Source organism: Metarhizium album, assembly GCF_000804445.1.
Source record: "Metarhizium album ARSEF 1941 chromosome Unknown scaffold_2, whole genome shotgun sequence".
NCBI lineage: Eukaryota > Fungi > Ascomycota > Sordariomycetes > Hypocreales > Clavicipitaceae > Metarhizium > Metarhizium album.
This window is the reverse complement of record NW_024467576.1, coordinates 1114733-1138266: the sequence shown is the minus strand read 5'-3', so window position 1 is coordinate 1138266 and position 23534 is coordinate 1114733. Positions and strand designations below refer to the sequence as shown.

The window sequence follows — 23534 nt, the reverse complement described above, 5'->3', positions numbered from 1 at the left end:
CGGACCAAAGATCAAAGAAGCAATTGAAAGCTTTGAAGAGGATGTACCGATGGACGATTCAATGATGGCATGATGTCACGAGTAACCGGAACGAATTCTTTCGGACGGTTTCTCTAGGCGATCCATTAAATGTGATCAAGGGGACAGGTGGCGGCGTTCTGCTTAGGGTATACCAGCGACGATGAAGACGACGACTATATCGATACTGCCCATGCAATGAAACAGGAAGTCAAAGCGAAGGAAGCTTTCCAGTTGGAATAGAGAGTTGCCGCAGCTCAGGGCAGCAAAGCATACGGATTGGGATGAGCGTGTTGCATGGCATGGTACGGCATGGCACTGGCGTTGTGAAAATTTTTGCTTTTTGGTGCTTTCAACTTTGCATAATTAGGCGGTAGTCACAGCAAGTCGGCTTGGATAGGGAGCGGCATGGAGTGAAAAGGAGGCAGGTTTGCGAGGCCAGTTGTTGCGTGTATCAATAAGTGCGGTATGGTATATAGCAGCAAATTATGTATTGGTGCCAAAGCGTGCGCCAAGTTGAAGGGACTCCTTGTTTCCAGGCGTGTTGGATCGATGTATCATGTATCGCTCAACAAGTCCCGAGTGCGATTCGAAGGGGTAAATTGCGCCAGGCTCTCTGGGGATGGCATCACTCAAGAATCAAGATGAAATTGGATCTTGTTGGTGCCTGTCAAAGTTGTCATGGCAGTTGACGTTGAAGCCTGAGGCCATCGCTCCTTCCTCGGCGCAGCTGTCCGGCAAGGTTGCTACCGAGTACCGAGCAGCACGGCGCGTGCGCAGAATCAGTTTGGTGCGGCCCCACAGCACACAGGCAGCAGAACGCGCTCGTCGGCGGTACGGAGCACGGAGTGCTTGTTTGTGTACACGTACTCTGCGACGGAGGCACAGGCGCGGCGAGGAGGAGCAGGAGCAGGAGCGAGCAAGTAGTGCGGAGCACTAGGTGGCTGATTTAAATTCGCAAATCAGCAGGTAGTACTTGCGGCCAGCCCATGCACACATCCGTCCAAAGTCACCGCTACTTGACGGTGAGGAGACACACGCCCACCCCATAACGGGACTAGCGCCAAACGCATTTCCCGGATCGCCCCCTACAAAGGGAAAATAACACGGCGCACTTTGGCGAGTTTTCGCACCGCCGCTCCACGTTACTACTGATCTGTGTTTTGGAAGTCGCCGGGGCGGGCGACTCGGCCGGTCTGACTGATTCCATCCACGTATTTATTTTGCCATCCCCCTCGCGCCCCCCCCGTTGATCTCCCCGCTTCCACATCTCCTTACGCACACCCTCTCTCACCGAGCACATCACTTTGCATTTGACTCAACGTCATCAACGCGACAACGCGACACGTCTAGATCCATCTTGAAGACTTTACATTTATATATATCCATCACCATGACTGGACGTAAGTAATACTTTTTTTTTTGGTCCGAAATCTTCATTGGTGCATCTCGTAGTGCTTTCGAGTCTGCCTGTTGTCCAAATTGCGCGACTTTTGGTTGAGCCGGTGGCGCAGCTCAATGGTCGCAGCCGATCAACAAGAGAGACGCACACAAAGCATGATGCGCAAGCCTAAGTGTTGCATCTGAGCCTCGTGCACTCGTGCTGACTTGCATCCGACAGGTGGAAAAGGCGGCAAGGGCCTCGGCAAGGGCGGTGCCAAGCGTCACCGAAAGATTCTTCGTGACAACATCCAGGGCATCACCAAGCCTGCCATCCGACGTCTCGCCCGTCGTGGTGGTGTCAAGCGTATCTCTGCCATGATCTACGAGGAGACGCGCACCGTCCTCAAGACCTTCCTCGAGGGAGTCATCCGTGACGCCGTCACCTACACTGAGCACGCCAAGCGCAAGACCGTCACCTCGCTCGACGTTGTCTATGCCCTGAAGCGACAAGGCCGCACACTGTACGGTTTCGGCGGTTAAACGCACCTTGGTGTCGGTTGAGCTTTACATTCATACACACGACATTGGCCTGGCTTCTGTACATCATACTACACTACGAGGGCGTGGCAGACGGGTTTGGGCTGGGGTTTGGAACCGAGTGGAGTAAGGTTTCGGCAGGTTACGACATGGGAACTGTATTTCTTGACATTCTGGCGTTTGTGGGGAGGACGGACTGGGTTTACGAGAAATCATGCAGGCGCCCCGAGAGCAAAGACGGGCGACCTTTGAGACGAATACCAAGTGCAATTTCCATTCAACTCACATCTCTGTGTCTGTGTCTTGTGACGGAGTAAGCAAAACCATGCGCCTCTGCAACAAAAATTTGCTGTCGTTGAATCATTGTGACGCCCACAGGTCCATCTGCTCTGGCACGACTCTTCTCAACGATCCAAACCCACACGGTCGGTCTGGGTGCAGTCGTGGCTACAAATATTTCCGCCCCGCGGCCGCAACTCTCGCCCTGAAGACGGGACTCGCCACGTCGGTGTTTGCCCTGTAAAACGGATTCATGACAGCCTTGACCCAGTTATCGTAGACCTCGGTGAAGAACATCTTGATGGCCTCCTCGGTCGCCGGACTCGTCGGGTTGGCGCCAATAGCAGTCGACGATCGCGACGAGCTCGTGGACGTGGGCACGACGGGCTGGTGGAGCAGGAGGAATTTGACGTTGGCGCCCGTGACGAAGCACGATATGTAGTTGTTGAAGAACTTGTCGATGCACTTGAGGTACCTGTTCCGCCGGGATCAGCGGGCTGCGGTGCCAAGGCGAGGGCGAGGGCGAGGGCGAGCGTGGCCAGCCATTGTCCGCCGTCCGCCGTACAGAAGGGGGGCGCACATTTGCCCCTGTGCCCACTGCACCTCCTCGGCGATGTCGAGGCTCGAGTGGAGGATGAACTGGTTCAGGGGGCGGAGTTGGTCTGAGAACCGGGAGTGTCCGTCGCCGCCCTGCTTGGACGTGCCGAATTCGTACTCGAAGAGGGGGTTGTCCTGGGCGCCGACGATGGCGAAGTAGTAGCTCATGATTGTGCGGGGGGTCTCATTCGCGAGCCGGCGCGTTGAGAGCGGGCTTGGCTTTGGGGGGGGGGCTCGTGTTTCTTCACCTTGGCCGTTCCCCCGCCGCGCAGCTGAGGTCGGGCGATGAAAGATATAAGGTCTTGAGCGAGGGCTGCGTGTCGTGTCGTGTCGTGTCGTGGTCGTGGTGTCGACGTCTTATGCATGTAGGCGGGGCCCGGGGGAGGGGGAAGGAGCCGCAAGTTCAATTCTTCCGCCCCACTCACGGCAACTCACGGCAGCTTCCCGAGTCCGTGGGAAATTCTGACGGCCTCCCGTCGTGAACAACGAATCTGCACGTCGAATCGACGCCCGCGCCAATCCATCTACCCACGGTCCCACGGTCCCACGGCCCCGCGGGGGAGGGAAGAAAAAGACCATCACGTACTGCCGACCGAGAGGGCGCGGATCCGCGGACACACAGATACACGCCCACACGCGTACTCGCGTACGCACGCCATGTTTGGCCCGTTTAGAATCACGAACCCGCTGTCGGGCGGGCTGCTGTGGAAGATCCCCTGGCGGCTGTCGAGGTTCCAGAAGCGGAGGCACCGGCTGCGCCTGCGTGCGGTGGACGGCGTCGTGGCCACGCTGCATTCGGCGCTTGCGAACAAGGGACAGACGCTGGAGGCGTTGGAGCGGTGGAAGACCGAGATGCCCACTGAGGCCGAGATGCTGCCCAGGGACAAGTATACCATGTTTGACCGCAAGGCGAAGCGGTACAGGAAGGGCATTCACAGTATGTTTCCGCCCGTGCTCCTTGCGCCGAGAGCATTTTCCGGCTGACCTTGCTGTAGAGCTGCCCAAGTGGACGAGAGTGTCGCAGAGAGTCAATCCGCCTGGTTATTGAGTTGCGTCGACTGGGTGGGGAGCTGTTTGGAAGACGTGGACGCTGGATCTGGACATCCAAGATATTGGCGATTGGATGGGCCTTTGTACCAACACTGTGGGATTTTGAGGGCGTCCGGTCCGAGGGCCGACTCGCGAGAGCCGATGCTGGCTGACAAGATGGAGTTTTGGAAGGAAATGCACCGCAGGAAAAAATGTCTCTGTACCATTAGAACAGCGGCTTTGTCTATAAACCACTACACATTTTCCCCGTCAAGTCGTGCAGTTCCGTGACGCCATGTCCGTCAACCTGCGTGTTGCGGTGCGCTTCAAAACATGGCCGTACTGGAGTTGCACACGAGCCCACCTACCGGGTATCAAGATGCTACTCAAACACCAGTTCCCTCTTGCCCCTCGCCCGGCCAGTGCCTTTACCGATCCTCTTCGTCATACTCCCGCTGCAGGGCGCGGCCGATACCGCCTCGACCCTCGTCAAAGTCCTCTCGATACTCATCCCTCACCTGGCCACCACTCTTGCCTCTGCCATATTGTCTGCCCTCTTCGAACCCGGAATCCAAATCCGTTCGGATGATGCGTTCGTCAAGCTTGGTGCCGCCAATGTACTTCATGCAGTCCAGCGCATCCTGGTGCGTGTAGTACTCGACAAAGCAGAAGCCGCAGGGTGTCTTCTGGAAGCGGTCCAGTCCCATGACAAGACGCTTGATCTCGCCGCATTTGGAGAAGAGCTCGTAGACCTGCTCTTCAGTCGTGTAGAAGGAGAGGTTGCCGACGTAGAGCGTGGTTGCGTTGGCCAGAGGGTCGGCGGGCGGTTCGGCGGGGGTGTCACCATTGGCGGTGTCGTCGTCTCGCTCGCGTCGCCGCTTGTTCTGGTGAAATGGTTAGAGTCGATGCGAAGCAAGAGGGAGGAGGCGGACGAACTCTGCTGTTGTAGTATGCGCTTGGGCGGTCGAGACGGTCGACTGTGTTTCTGGTGTCGGGACGCATTTCGACGATGGCGCAGCCAGGACGACCGCTGTGTGATGCACGGAGGCGAGACTGGTGTTTGGAGGTGACGAGACTTGGTGAGTGCGAGGACTTGGGGACCGTGGCAACTATCACTATTTCGACTCGAGGTCGGAGTCGCGGTCGAGGTCGAGGGCGAGGGCAAGGCTGAGGTAGGCCAAGTCTGTGAGCTCCGGACCCACATCTGGTGAAGTGGGCGAGTGGGAAGGAACAAACGACGTGACGTGTTGCAAGGGCATAACGAATGACAGGATGGCTCTTGTTAATTGTGAGTTGAAACTGTTGCGCTTAATCTTCATCTTCTTCCCATGCATCGTTCCTGTTCTGCATATGAGACCACAAGGCCAAGAGGATAGATAGCCTGAGCTGATTATGAAGGCTAGCTTTGTTTTCGAAAAGCCCGATTCGCGGTATACGGTATACATCTATGCACAAATCTGCTGATCCGGAAGAAGCAAGAAGAAAACAGTCCAACTACGTACTTCTTAATCCCACCCATTTGAGCTGCTGCCCGTCTTGGACCTTGGACTCTTGGTTCGAATTCGGTCAGAGTGGAGACGAGACGTGCGGCGGCCCGGCCAGCAAACGCGCGCTAAGCACTTGGCGCCTCTCTCAGCCACTTGCTTGCCTTTGCTTTTCTCTCTTCGAAGTCAACTCTTCGGTGCCCTCGCCTCGCTCGGTCTGAGCTCAACCGTAGCGGTGTCTGCTCAAGAGGCAATACGAAGCTGCTGCTACGCCAGAACTTGTCGTCCGCGCCGAGTTTCGAAGCGCCCGTATTGCTCTGCTTCGCAGGAGGCAGCTTTCACGACCGACGCTACCATGCCCAAGGTCAAATCTTTCTCGTCGGCGTGGCTGTCCAACAACAAGGCGCCGGGCCGCCAGCTATTTGAGCCTTCCGCCGACGCGGTACGATCGCGGGCTCTGTCGCCGCCCTCCAGGGCCAGGTCAATCCTCGGCCCTAGGAGAACGATTGCCCGTCGGGGCACTGAGGTCTTCGTTGCCGTGGGCAAGGAGATTCGATGGGCTGATCTGGCCTACCTTAAGGATGAATGGTCAGTCAGACAGTCGAGAGCGAGATCGGGGACAGGCGCTGCGGGGGTTTGGATCAAGAGAGAAGACTCGATTCCCTCAATTGAACGAGGAGAGATAGATGCTGCACCTGGGCTGAGGGTATGTCATTGCCGCGTGGCCTCTCACAACCCCCTTTTCTTTTTCTTTTTTTTTTTTTAAAACGGATTAGTGTTGCTAATGTTGCTAAAACACCAAAGATCATGAAAACTCCAGTGGCTGATGAAATCCGACAAATAATCATCTCGCCAAACTCAAATTTCTTGGCCATTCTCACGACACACACGGTTCACATTTGCTCCATACCCGACTCGTCGCATCTAACGAGCGAGGATACCTCTCCTCTGCGGCCCAAGATTTACACCCTCGGCCCGACTACCCATGTAACTTCACGGTCACCCATCATGTCAGCCCTGTGGCATCCTTTGGGGGTCAATGGCTCCTGTCTTGTCACCGTTACAGCGGATGCGATTGTCCGAGTTTGGGAGCTGTCGATGCAGGACCGCTGGTCGTTCGACTCCCCTACGACCTCGGTAGATCTCAAGAAGCTTGCTGACGGTACTACCCTGGATCAGGACTTTTCCGCATCGACTTCGGCAACAAACAAGGCCTTCTCGCCAGATTCATTCGAGATGGAAGTAGCCACAGCCAGCTTCGCGGCCAAGGGCTCAGGAGGCTGGAACCCCATGACTCTCTGGGTAGCCATGCGAGAGGGCGATGTCTACGCTCTCTGCCCGTTGCTCCCCCAGAGATGGGCGCCCCCGCCGACATTGATCCCGTCCCTGTCTGTTTCCATCGTCACGACCGTCGCCAGCATCGAGGACGATCCTGAAATTGACGACAAGGAGAAACTCCTGGCTCAACAGCAGCTGCAGTGGATGGGGGAACTGGATGCGCAGGAACCTCAGATCCTTGAAAGTCTGCCAGGAGAGCCCATTGTCGAGGTCTTTACACGACCAACTCGGCCTGGCGTCATTCCCCGATTACAAGGGCCGTTCTATCTTGAATCAGACCCCGAGACTGGCGATGACCTGGACACTGCCATCACTGACATCTTGGTGATTGGGAAGAAGACGGAGACGGATCGTCTCATGCTGGGGGAAGACGAAGATGTCGACTTGGATGACGGCGATCAGGAGGGCCTGTCGCTGCCCGTCATCTGCCTACTCTCCGCAAGCGGCCAGGTCAGGGTGTACCTCGATCTCGAAGGCATCCAGGCGCAGTGGCTCCCGCCCAAGAACAAAGCGAAACTTGGGCGGTCGCCGACACCGAGCGGCCCTCCCTCGCTGCTTGCTTTCCAAGCGATCGACACCATGAGCCCCGTCGAGGTGAGCGAGGACTGCTGGCCGGTGTTCAGCAACGACGTCATGTCCAGATACAGTTTCTTCGTTACACATCACGCGGGCATCACATTCGTGTCCCTGACGTCGTGGGTCTTCCGCCTCGAGGGCGAGCTGTTGGCGGACCACGAGGCCGGCATCGACTTCAGGATCGGGCTGCTGGTCAACTCACAATCTGTTAGGGACAGGATTTACGCGCAGCCAAGCGCCGACGTGGCCACGCCTCTCGCAGCGTGCGTCGCCATCAGAGATCCTGACCTGGGCTACTTTCTGCTCTCGGCGACGCCGTACGAAGCCATTGCCCTGACCTTTGAGACGCCCGACGTGGACCTCGCTCCCGTGAAGCAGGAGAGCCCCGTGCGGGAGCGGGAGGCCAGCATGGCGCCGCTAGACTTTTGCGAACCGCGACCGGTGTACAACCCGCCCCGAGCGTTTGACGAGGGGTCCGCTCTGCCGACGCTGCTGGAGCGGCTACGGACATCTCGTCACAAGACAATTGTCAACCAGGAAGTGAGGCTCAGCCCGCTCACGCTCCAGATCTTCACGGACGCGCACAAAGTGCTCAGCGACGAGACGTACAAACTGGGAGTAGCGGCGGCAGAGGTCTTCAGGCGATGCGAGTTGCTCCAGTCAGAACTACACCAGCAAGTGAGAAAGGCAAACGAAGTCAAGGGCCGGATCGACAGCATCAACGGCGGAGGGGGAGACGGGAACGACGAGGCCGAGAACGCCATGTACGATCGGCGCGTAGCCGAGGCGAGAGACCGACAAGAGCGGCTCACCAAGCGCGTGGACAGTCTGCGAAAGATTGTCGGCAAGGCGACGACGCGGGACCTCAGCACCAAGGAGAGGGCCTTTGTGGACGAGGTGACGAGCCTGGAGGCCAACGTCCTGGGACCGCCGGCGGGTGGACGGCGAGAGGACGGCGCTGCGCAGCAGCCAAGGCCGTTATGGAGGCGCCTCGAGGACGTCAAGAGGCTGCAAGCAGAGCTGCTGGCGGATGTGGAAAGCGTGAAGAAGTCGGGACATGCGGAAGCCGCGGCGGCGACGGGGGAAGTCAGGATCCCCCAAGATATCCGGCGGTCAAAACTGCAGCAAGTTCAGGGCTTGCTGGCAAGGGAGTCGGCCTTGGTCGAGGCGGTGACGTCACGCTTGGAACGACTCCAAGCGGCCACGTAGGTTTCTGACTTTTTTTGATTTTTTCAATCTTGAACTTTTTGTTCCTTTTTTCTATAGTGTATCATGGACAAAACATGTTGGACACGTCTGTTCCTGTCATGCGAGCCCGGGCGCGCTTTTGGGTGGCGTGCATGAAGACGACGGCATGGCATGGATGGAGCACATGAGATGATGGGCGGGCCGTGAGGACAAAAATAAATAAACAATCAATCAAAGCAGGGGCCCAACCAGGCTACACATGCGCCGACGATGTTGAAACTTGGAGAATCGACGCAGCCGCGACGCTGCGTCCGAGTCACCCATCATCATCATCATCATCATCTGGCCGTGCCCCGAGGTCAGATGGTCAGGAGGGAAACCCAATGAAGGTACTTCATATCGCCAAGCCACTGGTTAGTTACCTCTGCAAGGCCACGGATTCGCCACCAGGAACGACCGCTCTCCCACACAATGCCCAACGTTACTCGTTGTCGTGAGTTTTGATGCTGGAAAGCGGAGCGGCCGATGGATCATGGGGCATGGCTTCCACCCGTTCTCCGAACGTCGGCCAGACATTTGCCTGGAAACCCATGAATAAGTCAATAAAACAGAATGAAAAGGACATGGCCCCCGTCGTGACTCTGCCCGTGGAAACCAAACCAAACCAAACCAGGGCGAGGGCGAGGGCAAGGGCAAAAAGGTGAGGCTGTCGACCAGCGGCAGCAGCAGAGACATGCAAAAGCCCCAGTCCAGCCAATCTGGTTTCCAGCCCAGCCCTGTCTTTTTTCTTCCCTTGTTTTTTTTTACAACCTGCCCAATGACTTGGAGAGCTGAGTCAGAGAATCAAAAGGAACAAGCACGTCCACGGGTGCAAGTTTTGTCTGGAAAATCCAAGACATTGCGGGGGGGGGGGGGGGGGGGGGGCTAAAGAAGCAGGCAAGGCAAGCGGTGGTGTGGTGATTTATGATTCATTTCTTCGTTTTCCTGGAGGAGAGCCGGGTCCTCGTGGGCTGCTGGCTGTGTTGTTTCTTTTGGGCGGCCATCCTTGCACGGGCGGCCCATCAAGCCATGTGCAGGTACCCTACTCTGTTCGGGGTACAGAGTACGGAGTAGGTCGTCATGGATTCTGCATGCGAGGCCAACGGACAGACGACTCGTAGCCTGTTGGGAGGCTCCCCTCGACTGATTCCTTCCGGTACGGAGTACGGAGTAGAGAAGAAGAACAGTGCCTGGCTTTGGAGGGCAGGGGGTAAGGTACACACAGGCGTCCGTCTCGCGCTGGGACCAAGGTCCAAGGGCATTGCCGCCCGAATTTTATTATCCCTTGCGTGCTGTGCTGTCTGCCGGAGGAGCACGGAGTGCCGCGTGCCTTTGGGGGTTCTTGTCTCGCCGTGTGAAGGGCGGCCGGCATGGCCACTATCCACCGTGGTTTGTCGTGACTCGTGAGACAGACTCTCGAAGTGGTGGTATGGGCATGGCATGGCACGGGCAACGACGCAACAAGCAGAAACAATGCCGAGCTGGGGTCGGAAACGGAATGCTTGATTTGCCCTGGGGGCGGGCTCGGCGTGGTGTTGTCCGGTTATTGTATGGTGTGGTCTTCCTGGGATTGCGCATCACGCTTTGAAGTCCGTCTTCTGTCCTTTCATGTTTTTGATCAAATGCTGGGCAACGAGGCGGCGACCGACCGGATGAGCCCCCAAACGTGGCAGGCGGAATTTGGTGCTCATCACTCCGTACTCCGTGACGCGATGTGCTGCGCTGCGTCGTATCTTTCTCGTCCACGGCAGAGTGCCTTTTTGTCGAAAGGCTTCTCCAAACAAGACCATGGCCACACTGTCCAGTCGATTGCACACACACCCGGCACACGAAACACAACCAGACTTGATGGGTGTACTCCGTGCTCCGTACGTCGTCAATATTTGCACATTTCAAGCTGCGGAAACGTGCCAACGCGGTACATGAGCCACGAGGTCCCCCAGCCGTTCCGAAGAATGGCGAACGTGCCCGCATACGTACGCCCCCAGATCCTCGTCCTCCGGACCCCGTGTCAATGCCCGCCACCCGAAGGGGTGGACATCTGGCTTGCTCGCTCCTGGATTTGCCGTTGGAAAGCCGCTCATTGGCCGCCTTGTTTGTGTTTATTGGTCCAACTCTGTTCTCCGTCCCTGCTGTAGTCGAAGCCGGCAATGCCACCGAGCACCAAGCCGAGAAAGAAGAGACGTCGAGTTTGTCTCCCAGACGAACGCAAGGTCTGGGCTGCGCAGGCATGACTGACTGTATTCCCGGGATCCGTCTCAAGGGTGGAGCGGGTGACACAGAATAAACTGCAAAGGGGCACGGCCAAGAGAAAGGCAAAGACCAACATGTCGACATCCCATCCCATCCCGGCCGTCATCATGCGCTTGCACGCCGGAGTCGCTGCGGTCCATGAGTCGAGGTATAAATAAAGGGAAGAAGAAGGGACATGACCCTGCCAACCTGTGCGCTGCTTCATCTTATATCAAGCCCGAAAGCTTTGTTGGGCGCGCGTGTCTTGCTTATACATTTTGATATCTGAGCCGAACGCTGTCTTCCTCTGCGTCTCTCTTCAGCATTGGAGGGCCCTCCTCCCTTGAGCGCTTCATGTTTCGCCCTCATGGTGCGGGTCTCTTCGTCTTGTTCTGCTTCTCCTTCGGTCGAAGATTCGCCTGCTGGCACAATGGCTCCCGGAAGCGCAATCAGTATAAGCTACCAAGATCAGATCAAGAGTGCGTTGCGTACCTGACTCCTTCTTCAGACGGTCCAACAGGGGCCCCGAGCACTGCATGGGAAAAGATGAAAAAAAAGGAAAAAGGCCGAAACTCAGCTCAACTCCTTTTGTAGCTTACACTTCATATAGGCAACTGCCGCATGTATCTTGGCCGTGATGCCAAACTACACATCATCACCGCCTTGGATGCAAAGCACTCGCCCCCCTGGGCAGCATACCTGATGCAAAGTGACGCTCGAGGCCAAGTGTGTGTGCTTTCCGCCGAGGGAAACACGGTACAGGCCGTCTTCACCAAGATGCACCATGAATCTGCTCGCGCCGTGCAGCGCCACGTCCAGGCCAATGGGTTCCAGAGCGCCGAGGGCCCCAAGCAGCAGAAGGCCAAGAGTCGTCGAGGGAAATCCCTCCCAAACTACGAGGACTACCTTGACTCGCCTTCCGGCAGCGAGGACGAAGGCCACATGTCTGACGCTTCGACAGGTTCAACACGGAGCAGCGTCGTCTCGTCCAGGTCCAGCGCCCCGATCCTCACGCCGCCTGCCTCGACGAACTCGACGGTGGCATCACCAGAACGGACCCTTGCTGCCGGTTCAGGCTTTTTTCCCGTCATGATGAATCCTGTGCCGCCCCTCGGTGTCCCTGTGCCACCTCCGGGATGGCCCAGTCGATACAACACGGCAACGCATCCTCCCCCTCCGCTGCCGCCGCTTCCTTATCCATGCGGTGCCACACATCCCATGATACTGACGCTCAAATCCAAGGCCTACGGCGAGCTCATGGTTCTGGATAGATGCAGTCTGAACTATGCCGTCATCCTCGCGCGGGTCTCCGAGGTTCTGCTCGAGCGGTTCCATGAATTCCCCAGGGCGCTCGTGGCCCTGCCTTCCAGGCTGCAGATTCGACAGATGCGCCTGGAGATGGAGAGTGTCACGGTCAACGGGGAAAAGTATGTCCTGGGTGGCGGACCCTGGGATTTGTCGGCGTTGCCATTGGGTCCGGCACCCAAGGGTCTGAATATTGTGCTGTCCGTCGAGGACGGGGCGAGCGGGTGATGGTTGACGATGTTTGGTTTAGTCCAGCCTGGCCGGATCGATGTGAGTGAGTGTCTTGAGCGTCGCCCGTTTTCTCGACCAAGCGTAGTGAGGAGATGAGGGATTCTGGCATCAACTTTTCCCGACTTGATCATTTGCAAAATTTCACGTGGCTGGCCTGCAACTACCGCAAAAGAAAATTGGCCGAATTTTTTTCTTTCTTCCTTTTCTCCTTCCAACCTTCTTCTTTCATTCGTCTTGAATCCACGGCATCGTGCTGGCTGGAAAACAAATACAGAGACAGTCCGAAATCTGGCCGATTGCCCTGGTCCCTGGCAAGGGGCCCGCATGCTTGTCATGTCAATGTTACGCGACATTTCTGAGTAAAAAAAGGTAGATTATATCATGAGATGCGTATGGCATGATGTGAATGATGCCTGAAAAGATCACATTCACGAGCCGAGCCAAGCCGAGCCGGGCCGTGTCTTATTGCGTCTTGCGCTCGGCTTCTTGCGCCTGCAGAGCGCGGAAGGCCCTGGCCGTCTGCTTGTAACTGTCATGGAGGAAAACTACAGGCACGCCATTAGCCACGTGCCTCCTCTCCTTCTCCTTCCTCCCCCTTCTTCTCCCTTGTTCAGAACACACCAGGGCTGCGTGGGGGTGGAGTGCATATTTGCTTTGGCATAAAACAATGATGAAACAGCATACCGAGTGGCACCACGGCCCAGGGCGCATTCAGGCCAACATAATATACCCAATAGTACTGAGCCTCTGGCCTGCTATACGAGACTCCTGTAGCGCGGAAGTCACCAAGGTTGGTGCCGTAGTAGAGGGCAACGCCGTACAGGTGCGCAGTACATACGACGACTTGGTTGATGTGGCGGTAAGGCGAGTTGGTCAGGATGGCAAAGTAGGTGAGCCAGCTGAGGGGGCCCCAGACGAGCTATTCCACACGGTCGTCGAGTAAGTAAATATGATGACGAGGACGGTGAATGCACGACATGGGCGTACGGCTGGCAAGAGTTGTGTGCCTTGTTCGGGCTTGGGACGAATGTGCGGCATCATCGTGGTTTATCACGCGAGAGCGGTGGATGGGAAACTGACAGCGGTGATGGTCTCGACACAAATGGTAAACGCATCCGACGTCAAGTATCGAGAGTCGGAAAGCGTATACTCCTTCCACAGCTGGCCAAACACAGTCTGCAACTGGGGGATGCTGGTGCGGTTGTACACATAGTAGCCTGAAGCTGGCCATTAGCAAACTATGACGCATTTCCTTTGGCGGCATCCTCGTCTCGACCAACCTTCAAACCCAACATGTAGGAATCCACCTGTGAAGGCCGGGCATGTATTAGCTTTACTCCCGCAACACGGAGGTCCAGACTCCAGACGCAGACGCAGACGCGGACGCAGACGCGGACACGGCATCGCAGTCGGGGCAGCACCAACACAAGGCAAACCACATGACGGCGAAGCGGTCAATTGGACGCAAGCGCAGTGGGCTCTGAATCGTCTGCCAATACGAAAGGCCCAGCACCACGCCGACCATGAGTCCAAAGGTCACGAGGAGCCGCAGCACAGACGCGTCATTGGCAACATACGTCGGGATGGAGGCCGTTGGAGGGTAGTATGGGTGCGAGGGGGCAGTAACGTCCATTGCGGGATTTGGGCGCAGACAGGGACAGGGTCAAAAGATGACGACGGGACTGGGTGCAACAGCCTATGACAAGAAGAAAGAGGGAAGTGAAAGCCTGTGCAGTGTTGAATGTAATGGACATGAGACGTGATGCGTAGTGGACTGTTTCCGGCTCAGACAAAGAGGCATCACGACGGGTGAATTGGAGGGGGCCCGCGAGGCTGGGCACTGGGCCAATCGGCGACGGCCGGGTGTGGCGCGGATGTGGCGCGGCGTCAGTTGGTGTAAATTGACAACACTGCTGGTGAAATCAGTACGTACACCGCAACATCCTCTTCGGTACGACCTCATCCCTCATACTCCGCCTAGATGAATGATGCCACTCAGTCGACGGTCATCAGGCTAGGCCATGCATGGATCTTGACAGAGGGTCGCAAGTATCTGAGAATAAGAGTCACTATTTAAAAGTATCTACAGGCCCAACCTGCCCGGTCGGAATAATTTATAAAAAAAAAAAAAAAGGTAACTGTATCTCACATGGCGGTAAAGGCTGCAGCATAAACCGTCAGCGTCCCTCCGCCCCATTTCATCCTCACTCATAGGTGTACGCCACGGACATGATACTCATTTCCGTGAGTCATAAAGTTGTCAATGCTACCATTCCACACGGGCCAACTCAAGCACCCCCGTCAGCACCGACGATGACCTCAGCCTCCTTCTTTGCAGTCAGCAGGCCCAGCAGCTCAACAAGCAGGCCGTGCGTGGCATCGACGGCCGCAGCGTCGTCGCCGCCAACGGCCTCCCGAAGCTTTGCCAGGACATTCTTGATCTGGGCCTCGACGTTGCTGACTTGGCGCACCAGGGCAGCGCTGTCGCGCTTGTCTGCGGCGTGGAGAATCTTCAGCTGGCCGGCAGAGGCGAGCGTTTCGTCGAGTCTGGCGACCACCGCGGAAATGCGACGCTTCTCATCCTTGAGCAGCTCGCGGCTCCGCTTGTCATCTGCCACAGCTGCCGCAGTGTCGTCCAGGAGGCCGATGATGGCTTCGATTTCGGACCCAATGTCAGCCTGGGCCGCCGACTGAGCTGGACCATCAGCCTCGGACAGGATCTGCTCGGCCTTGGCGACGACGACGTCTGTCTTCGGCGGCAGGGCGCGCTGGATCCTAATCCGCCCGTGGGGAGTAGTGGTCACCGAGGGCTCGACGGGCTCATTGGAAACGCTGGTCAGCGAAGGCCCGAGGAGCTCGGTGAGCTTGTTGGACACGCTCGGCGCAGACGGCATGACCGCAGATGCGGCAGTAGCCGAGAGGTTGCCGCGGACGTCCTGTTTCATTCCAGATTAGCCGTGTACAAGAGACGACGCCTTGGGACAAGAATGCGGCGCAACTCACAGCGAGAGGTGCAGCGGCCGCAGCCGCACAAAACGAAAGAATTATGCCGTTGAACTTCATGATGAGACGTTTCGCGTAAAGAAAGAATGGACAATAAAGAGTGAAGTGAAGTTGTTGCTGTTAACGAGTGTACAGGGTCGGAAGAGTTGATGAGAATAGAGTCGGAATCCAGACCGAGCAGCATGCTCCGGCCTCATATATAGACGGACATGCTGGTCGCTCGCGAGGCTCGCCATGTTCCATGCCCAGGAGGAAACCACAAGCTCGGACTCGAGCAAAGGCCTCGAGCACGCTTGATACCTTTCCGGAACTCGCGCGCTGCGGCTCCGAGGGCCCGAGGTCGATTGCACCGCAGATGCTCGGCCAGTGGCGGTCAGTGAGAACAATGGGCGATGTGATGGAAATGAGATGAGATGATGGGCATGGACGACATGAATGGGAATATGTACATGGTCGTGGTAAAACCAGAGGCCGTGGACTGAGACAAGCAGCGAGCGTTGGTCCGCCCGGCCAATGATGCCTCTTCCACCGAATCAAGTCACTTTCTCACATGCTCTTGCTGGGCCACTTCAATGTCGGCAATAGCCACGGGACCAGTTTTCATCTGGCGTCATTTTCACGCCTCTCCTTTGTTGGTGCGTAGCGAGAGGCCTGCATGAGAGCCAGAACCAACGCGCTTGTGCTGCTCGACGATCCCATCGTTGATCCATGCGCTTCATTGTTTTTTCGCGGGAAACATGGACAAAAGCGGACGAAAATTAGAGGGAGCAGAATTTCATTAGGCCCATCCCGTCCGTCACCGAAAACAAAAGTCGAATTTCGGTTACTCGACTCGACCCCAGATGTCAAGGTCGAAGCTGGGTCCTTTGCCCATCAGTCATCACAAAGGGTCAGCAAAATTGTCCTAGATGTTGGGCAATGACGAGGAGCCGGGATAGAGGATTTCGGATTCGACTGCACCAGGTTCAACCGGGAGGTTTCGTTCGTTCGAATTGCATTATCAGTCATGGTCATGGTCAACGAAGGTGTTGTGAAATCGCAAGGTGCGAACTGTACAACCACGCAGCACCAGGTGGTGATGCATTTTTACATCACATTCACGTCTTGCGGAAGTGAAATTGATTGCATCTATTGTGGTGTCACAGCAATCTAGTCAACTCGACCCTTTGTAAAAGGACATCTAGTAGTATTCATCAGTACATCACAGCCAAAAGATGCTCGTCCCAACAGCCGTGGCCCCCTTCAACCACAAACCCCCCTTCTGTCCAGGCTTGAATAGTTTGTGACGCCACAAAACCTGCACGTACAGCATTCCCGGCGCCAGTCTGATCCCGTGAGTGAAAGAAAGAAGAAACCGGCCATGATTCCTCACGAAACTAGACGGGGCTGACCAAGCGTGGCAGCCGACAATGTATCCGCATCCGCAACTAGCACCCAACATGCAAGTCTTTCATCAGCTGGCCACGGCCGACGTCTTTCAAGAAGCGTGCGGGGGAGCATCGAGAGGCGCTTGCTCTTTTGCTTTGCGTCTCGCTACAGACCGACGCCTCCCCCCAGGGGCACTTTGGCCTCGGGGCCCAGCGCCGCATGCTCAACTGCCTCAACAGCGCCGGTAATCTGCGACGGGACCTGTTGGGGCTTGACGGCCTGTCCCTTTCCATCATCATCCTTGAGATCGACGGGGGCCTGCTCGGGACGAGGGGCAAGACGTTCCGTTTGGGCCTCTGGCTTCTCAGCACGCTTCAATGACCCAAGACCGCCAAGGCCACCACCAATACCAAGACCCTTGAGGGCTTCGGTTGCGGATTTGATGCCCTTGGTCATGCCCCCGAGGCCTCCGGGATCGATCCCGCGCTTTACCTCGGTGATCGGGGCTGCCGATACCAGGGCGCAGACAAGAGAAAGGTAAAGGAACTTCATGGTGTAGGCGAGGTCCTCGATTGCGAATAATGTGTAGGGTTGAGGCGGTGGTGAAGCCCTGCAGGAACAGCGTGTATGCGGCAAATCGAGGCGTGAGTTGGAAGAGAATTGAGAAGAGAGATAGGTCCGACGACGCGATGCTTGAAACCGGCATGCGTACCTCCCGATTATATATGTGTGCCTTTCATAGCCTGACAACCAAACACAAGGGCTGACGTCGGGGCGCTTCGATATGCGTCTTCACAGTCGCGTCCGTGTCTCTGCATTCTCCCTTGTAAGTATTCTCCCTTGTAAGTTGAGGAATGACAACAACGCCATCGTTTCTCGCCCTCTGTACCTTTATTCTAGTGCAAGGTTGCCCTATGTCGAATCATCTTTCGGTACGCTTCAGCCTCCATTTCGCATGCAACATGGCTAGACCAAGCTAGAACACGCGGAACCAGTTGTTCTGTGTGCTTTCTTTTGCCACGCGCCACGGCACCACCTCGCGACAACCATGACCGTTCGCACTTTTTCCCTAGCTCGCAATTCGTTCAAGGGAACACAGTTTCAGAACCCCGCTCATCTGCGTTCGTTGAGCGGATAAGGGACTATTGACTCTTGAGGGCGCGAGGCTGGGGGGAGGGCTGTCAAAGGAATTCCAAGTCTCGCCACCGTTTCGCGAAGTCGTAGACAGTTGACGGGCTATCTACCACCTGTTCAAAATGAAATTAATGGCACCTGTCGCGTGTCGATAGGTAGTGGTATTCCCAGAATCCCAGTTGGCCTTGGAATGAGGTTCGAGGCCCATCATGTCTCGAAAAACTGGCCCAAGTTTTGGGCGAAATTCCTTTTGACTAGTATGCGAGGAAGAGCGCCACAGCACTCTTGTGTTTTGCGTGGTACGTAGTATTCTCTCGACTCCAATACTGCATCTTCTGTGACAGTTGGTGAACGCGAACAGATATTCCCAGGTAGTACGCATCTTCGCCAACCACGCTGCGGCGGAGATATCAGGAAGAGACCTAGTCACGCGCCAGTAGTAGCACGGAAGTACATGTACATGTTTGCGGCATGTTTGATAGACGTCTCTCTGGTGCGTAGTATTGGCCTATGTAACCGTGGTGAGGCGACTGGGCAACCTGCGTAGACAGGAATCTACGCGAATTTGAGACCGAAACGAGGGAGAGCATCAAAAGGAGTCCGCAGCCCGCTGGGCTCAACAGAGAAGGAGTTGCTCAAAATACAGGCAAGTAGGTACTGTACTGTACTGTACTGTACTACTCCATCATATCCGGAAAACCTTCAAGGGTCTGCTCTCTAGCGCCCCGAGGACGAGGCCCGTCCACAAGTCGAAACAAGGTCTCGCATTTATCAAAACCGGGTAAACGGCAACCTGAACAAGACATCAGTACGTCCACACAATGCGTTGCCAAGAACCTCGGGGCTGGGACGGAGGAGATTGCACACTCACCATTTGCCCTTCATGGTGATGACGGCCCAAGCGGCGCCCGTCTCGTCAACCTCCTTGTCAACGTCCGTCTTGAAACAAACACCACTCATGATGCCATCGCCAAACTTCTCATTCATAACGGCCTTGTATGCATAGCCGTAGTTCTGGACAACCTCGTACAGGCGGTAGATCAGCGGCTCGGTGGGCGGCATCTCCACGGATATGCCGCGATTGGGGAACGCCATCATCTGCTCAGCGAGATCATCGCGGATCACACCCAGCAGCTCGCTGAGTTTGTCGACGTCCTCATCAGATGCTTGAACCTGGCCGTAGAAAAGCCCGGCGCAGGCGACCTCGCTTCGGCCGAGATGCTGAGCGATCTGGGCAAAGGTGAGGTTTTTGGCGGTTTTGGCCTGGAAGAGGAGGCTGCAATGAAGAGGGAGACGGGTATCGACGTTGGCCTGTCACGGACCGCGGTCAGCGAGGAGCCCCGGAGGTGGAGATTGAGTCCGTGCATGTGCATCATGTTGCTTACGCCGATGGAGGCAAGTCTCTGCTGCTGCTCGGGCATTGTGAGGGCACGATGATGGTGGTGGTGACGACGACGACGACGACGACGACGTTGATGTCACGTACGCTGATGAGGGTTCTGTGACGGCGTGAAGCTACCCGGCGTTCAATGTTGGGAGAGACGAGGGAAATTTGCAAGGGCGCAGTTGCCCTTAGAAGGGACACGTGTAAATAGAGGGAGGGGAGAATCGTCTGCCCGCAATGCGACCTTGATGCGGGTCACAAGAACATGGATGTATCTCGTCTTACTCCGTACTCTCGACCGTGTCTCGGGCACTGTTAGTGCCAGTTTGTCTTCTCCTGGTGGATTCGCTCTCGACTGCATTACCGACATGCCGACTCCATCATCGCAATGGCTTTCCCACCGAGGAAGTCGAGGCTCGTTCTGCTCACCGGTCTGGTGCTGGTCATCATGCTGGTGACGCACATGATGCCAGGCGACTATTCCCTTCCGCCGCTGCTGCTGTCGCCAAACCCTCCCGCCGCCGGAGGCCAACCGCCTCAGTCTCCATCACATGATGGCACCACGTCGTCGGCCTCGTGGACCTCGCAATTCGATTGGTCCAAAGCGAAGCTGTTCCACCCCCCCGAGTCGATCAAACCGATGCCGACTGGTCCCCCTCGAAAGCTGGGACGGGTGCAAGCCCCCGACGACGCCTTCATCCACGACGACGAAACCAGGAATCGGCAACGAGCCGTCCGGGATGCCTTCAAGAAGAGCTACAACGCGTACAGAACACATGCCTGGATGAAGGACGAGCTCACGCCCGTCTCGGGCAGCTTCAAGAACCCCTTTGGCGGGTGGGCGGCGACCCTGGTGGACGCCCTCGACACCCTCTGGATCATGGACCTGCGAGACGAGTTCCACGAGGCAGCCAGGGCCGTCGGCGGGATCGACTGGTCCGTCACCGACGACAGCGCCGCGAACCTGTTCGAGACCACCATCCGCCACCTCGGCGGCCTCCTGAGCGCGTACGACCTCGGCGGCGACGGGCTCCTGCTCAACAAGGCCGTGCAGCTGGGCGAGATGCTCTACCACGCCTTCGACACCCCGAACCGCCTCCCCGGCTTCTGGTTCAACTACCGGGACGCCAGGTCCGGCGCCCTGACCGCCGGCGTCGACGACCCCTCCGCCTCCCCGGCCTCCCTCTGCGTCGAGTTCACCCGCCTGTCCCAGATCACGGGCGACCCCAAGTTCTACGACGCCACCGACCGCGTGACCCGCTTCCTGGAGAGGACCCAGAACGACACCCTCCTCCCCGGCATGTGGCCCGTCCGCCTCGACTTCCGCAACGAGGCCGCCCGCAGCGGCGCCTTCAGCCTCGGCGCCATGGCCGACTCCCTCTACGAGTACCTGCCCAAGATGCACGCCCTCACAGGCGGCCTCGACCCCGTCTACGAGCAAATGTACCGCGCGTCCATGGACACGGCCGCCCGGAACCTCCTCTTCCGCCCCATGCTGCCCGGCGAGGACGACGTCCTCTTCTCCGGCGACTTCCACGCCCGCGGCAGCAGCGCGGCCGAGCTCGTCCCCCAGAGCCAGCACCTGACCTGCTTCGCCGGCGCCATGTTCGCCCTCGGCGGTCGCCTGTTCAGCATCGACGAGCACGTCTCGCTGGGCGAGCGCCTCGCCCGCGGCTGCGGCTGGGCGTACAGCGCCTTCCCGACGGGCGTCATGCCCGAGATCTTCACCCTCATCCCCTGCAACGACACAAGCGAGTGTCCCTGGGACGAGGCCGCCTGGAGGAGCCTCGGCGACGAGAACCTCCCCAGGGGCTTCGTGGGCGTCAAGGATCCCCAGTACCAGCTGCGGCCCGAAGCAATCGAGAGCCTGTTCGTCCTCTACCGCGTCACCGCCAACAGGGAGCTGCAAGACACGGCGTGGGACATGTTCCGGGCCATTCTGGCCTCGACTGAAACCACGCACGCGTACTCGGCCATTTCGGATGTCACGACGAGCGGGGAGACGAAAAAGCTTGATTCAATGGAGGTAAGGCACGCTGAACCCCCCGAACCCCCGAACCCCCTTCGCCCTCTTAAACGAAAGTAGAGTGTGTGTGCGAGTTTCAAACAAAGCGTTGACTCAGTCGTGTGCAGAGTTTTTGGCTCGCCGAGACGCTCAAGTATTTCTACCTCATCTTTTCGCCACCAAGTTTAATTAATTTGGATGAATATGTGCTTAATACGGAAGCCCATCCTTTGAAAAGACCGACCGCGTAAAATGATACAAGTGTAAAAGATTCCAATTTCTCTAATCAAAAGAGCGTCGCATAGCAGACTAGAACGAGGATGGCTGGGCAAAACATGATAGATAGGCTACGCAGGTTTAGATGAAAACTTAAAAGTGTGCTGTACACGGACAAGCGATATTGTACACGACAGCGGGCATGTGTCCGTGCAGGTGCTTCATCGTCAATGCCGGCTACACATGAGGAGCTGAGGCTCGTCTAAATAGATGCCTGATCAAGTCCAACTGCATTGCATATTCATAATCTAGCGAACCTGGTATCTTGCCCCGGTGGCCCAAAGTGGCGTGCTGCAACAGCTCCCTTTTTTTGTACTGGTGTTGTTTCAGAAACACAACTGCCTACATGACCGCCATTAATTAGCACCAGTCATCTGTGCTCCGTCGCCAAGTAGCATGTCCTTACGTATGAGTCGTAAATCACATCTGTTGACGTCTCATCCTCATGTTCTCAACGAGCAAGCTAACGGCTGTCAATATATTCACATCTTCAAAGCGGAAAGACAACCAACGGCGCAACTTACCCAAACATCCCTTCGTCTAATCCGGCAACCTCACTGCGTAGAACCACCCTTCATCAGTGACATACCACCTGCAATCACCCATATGATCAATAGTAAAACGATTGCGCTGGGTCCAGTTCCCGTCAACCTCACGAACATAGTAAAAACGAGAAGGGTCATCATCAGCAGGCTTAAAATCCTGCGGCTCGAACAAGCGGTTGCTGTAGGCAAACTCAACCTGGCGGAGCATTTCCTCGTTGGGTGTACGGCCCATGCCAGACACCTCGGGCATGGTCGCGCAAGTAGGAGGAGGGGGATTACCTGGGATGATGGGCATGTGAGCGCATGCTCCGGGAGCCGCCGCCGCCGCCGCCATCATGGGCGCTGGGAGGTTGGCGCTACTCATGACGGGCTGAGCTGGTATGCCCGGGGCACACATGTGGACGTACGCCTGAGCGTTGACCATGACAGGCTGCTGGGCCATGGGCACCATGCCGGGCTGGACGACGTAGCTTTGAGGGGCGGCTGACACTGGTTGCTGGAGAGAGAGAGAGCGTTAGCACAAATCATGACAATACAGATTCCAACATGTGAAGCAGAGACTCGTAAAGGTGTCAGTTCGGGGTGCCAAAACAGCCAAAGGCAGCTCGGCAGAGCAAAACAACCAGCACTTGCATAATAGTTATACCAGCTGACACCAAATGTCTTTGGCGAAACCACTGTAGTCGTAGGCGGAGCAAAGAAGCAAGTAGACGGGGCAAGGAACGAAGAACAAGGAGAACCGACATGAACAACGCCGCCGCCGTATACCGGCCCAGCATCAAACCTAGGCACGTAAAGGTGCGGCATCGGCCCAAACGTGGTATCCGGCGCTGGAGGCTGGAAGTTCACTCCCGTAGGGGGAGGCACGCAATTCTGATAGTCGCCCATGTTGGGGGGAGGACGGTACGGCAGGCCCTGGGCAACAGCTTGCGGTTGGAATTGGACGTGAGGGTTTTGATGGGGGAAAGATGCATAGACCTGCTGGGACCCGGCTAGATTTACACTGCGCGTCGGGTCGGCAGCTGTGTACCACTGGCCAGAAGGCGGACGGTTGAGGTTTGGCAGAGCCGGTTGACCGACCTGCGGGTGGGAGTCGGGCTGCGTGTTCTTGGGGGCTTGGTCCGGGTTGTTGACGTTGCTGTTGGCAGCTGACCCCGGCCTTGTCTTGGGGTTGGAATCGTCGAAACGGACTTGACGGGAAAAAATATTGTCGTCCTTGGGGGGCGGACGTCGAGGCTTGGGAGGCTTGAGGTCGTTGCCTGCCTCGGGCATGGCTAGCAATTGGCCGCTGCGGAGGGCATTTGCCGACGAGAGATGCAGATGAAGACGACGACGGCGGACGAAGGAAGGGTGAAGGCGACGAAAAGAACAAGCAAGAGGAGAGGAGAGACGGAGACGGAGACGGAGACGGAGAGCGAGACGGAGAAAGAGAGACGAGGACATGGAGGAGCGCTTGTATACAAGAAGTGCTCCAAGCAGCATGTGCGCGTGCTTTTGCGTGTGTGCAGGTGCGAGCGCTCCGGGCCGCTTCACTGCTCACTTGCAGCTCACATTTCCTTCAGACGACGCACCAGACCGCCAGC

The 23534-nt window shown here is 56.9% G+C and overlaps 11 protein-coding genes across 11 annotated transcripts; 5 read left to right on the top strand and 6 right to left on the bottom strand.

Annotated features, from left to right (window-relative positions):
* Positions 1-1411: 1411 nt before the first annotated feature.
* Positions 1412-1941, top strand: MAM_01462 (Histone H4; the record flags this gene model as incomplete). The annotated part of the gene is made up of 2 exons (XM_040820261.1): positions 1412-1421; positions 1640-1941. The coding sequence occupies 2 exons, from the start codon at positions 1412-1414 to the stop codon at positions 1939-1941; spliced, it is 312 nt and encodes a 103-aa protein (XP_040681749.1).
* Positions 1942-2385: 444 nt separating this feature from the next.
* MAM_01461 (Sedlin) lies at positions 2386-2982 on the bottom strand (the record flags this gene model as incomplete). Its single annotated transcript, XM_040820260.1, has 2 exons — positions 2386-2692; positions 2798-2982. 2 exons carry the CDS (start codon positions 2980-2982, stop codon positions 2386-2388), a joined length of 492 nt encoding a protein of 163 aa, XP_040681748.1.
* Positions 2983-3471: 489 nt separating this feature from the next.
* Positions 3472-3862, top strand: MAM_01460 (ribosomal protein subunit L31; the record flags this gene model as incomplete). Its single annotated transcript, XM_040820259.1, has 2 exons — positions 3472-3751; positions 3810-3862. 2 exons carry the CDS (start codon positions 3472-3474, stop codon positions 3860-3862), a joined length of 333 nt encoding a protein of 110 aa, XP_040681747.1.
* Positions 3863-4271: 409 nt separating this feature from the next.
* On the bottom strand, positions 4272-4845 carry MAM_01459 (nuclear cap binding protein subunit 2; the record flags this gene model as incomplete). The annotated part of the gene is made up of 2 exons (XM_040820258.1): positions 4272-4727; positions 4780-4845. 2 exons carry the CDS (start codon positions 4843-4845, stop codon positions 4272-4274), a joined length of 522 nt encoding a protein of 173 aa, XP_040681746.1.
* An 837-nt stretch (positions 4846-5682) lies between these two features.
* Positions 5683-8450, top strand: MAM_01458 (WD40 repeat-like-containing domain protein; the record flags this gene model as incomplete). Its single annotated transcript, XM_040820257.1, has 2 exons — positions 5683-6033; positions 6132-8450. 2 exons carry the CDS (start codon positions 5683-5685, stop codon positions 8448-8450), a joined length of 2670 nt encoding a protein of 889 aa, XP_040681745.1.
* A 2680-nt stretch (positions 8451-11130) lies between these two features.
* Positions 11131-12233, top strand: MAM_01457 (uncharacterized protein; the record flags this gene model as incomplete). Its single annotated transcript, XM_040820256.1, has 2 exons — positions 11131-11179; positions 11311-12233. The coding sequence occupies 2 exons, from the start codon at positions 11131-11133 to the stop codon at positions 12231-12233; spliced, it is 972 nt and encodes a 323-aa protein (XP_040681744.1).
* Positions 12234-12698: 465 nt separating this feature from the next.
* MAM_01456 (emopamil binding protein) lies at positions 12699-13869 on the bottom strand (the record flags this gene model as incomplete). Its single annotated transcript, XM_040820255.1, has 5 exons — positions 12699-12862; positions 12921-13155; positions 13317-13453; positions 13517-13543; positions 13662-13869. 5 exons carry the CDS (start codon positions 13867-13869, stop codon positions 12699-12701), a joined length of 771 nt encoding a protein of 256 aa, XP_040681743.1.
* Positions 13870-14524: 655 nt separating this feature from the next.
* Positions 14525-15299, bottom strand: MAM_01455 (uncharacterized protein; the record flags this gene model as incomplete). The annotated part of the gene is made up of 2 exons (XM_040820254.1): positions 14525-15172; positions 15240-15299. The coding sequence occupies 2 exons, from the start codon at positions 15297-15299 to the stop codon at positions 14525-14527; spliced, it is 708 nt and encodes a 235-aa protein (XP_040681742.1).
* Positions 15300-16772: 1473 nt separating this feature from the next.
* On the bottom strand, positions 16773-19162 carry MAM_01454 (Cyanase; the record flags this gene model as incomplete). Its single annotated transcript, XM_040820253.1, has 3 exons — positions 16773-17217; positions 18613-19052; positions 19127-19162. The coding sequence occupies 3 exons, from the start codon at positions 19160-19162 to the stop codon at positions 16773-16775; spliced, it is 921 nt and encodes a 306-aa protein (XP_040681741.1).
* Positions 19163-19513: 351 nt separating this feature from the next.
* MAM_01453 (Glycoside hydrolase, family 47) lies at positions 19514-21211 on the top strand (the record flags this gene model as incomplete). Its single annotated transcript, XM_040820252.1, has 1 exon — positions 19514-21211. The coding sequence occupies one exon, from the start codon at positions 19514-19516 to the stop codon at positions 21209-21211; it is 1698 nt and encodes a 565-aa protein (XP_040681740.1).
* A 735-nt stretch (positions 21212-21946) lies between these two features.
* MAM_01452 (uncharacterized protein) lies at positions 21947-23223 on the bottom strand (the record flags this gene model as incomplete). Its single annotated transcript, XM_040820251.1, has 2 exons — positions 21947-22447; positions 22696-23223. 2 exons carry the CDS (start codon positions 23221-23223, stop codon positions 21947-21949), a joined length of 1029 nt encoding a protein of 342 aa, XP_040681739.1.
* Positions 23224-23534: the final 311 nt, after the last annotated feature.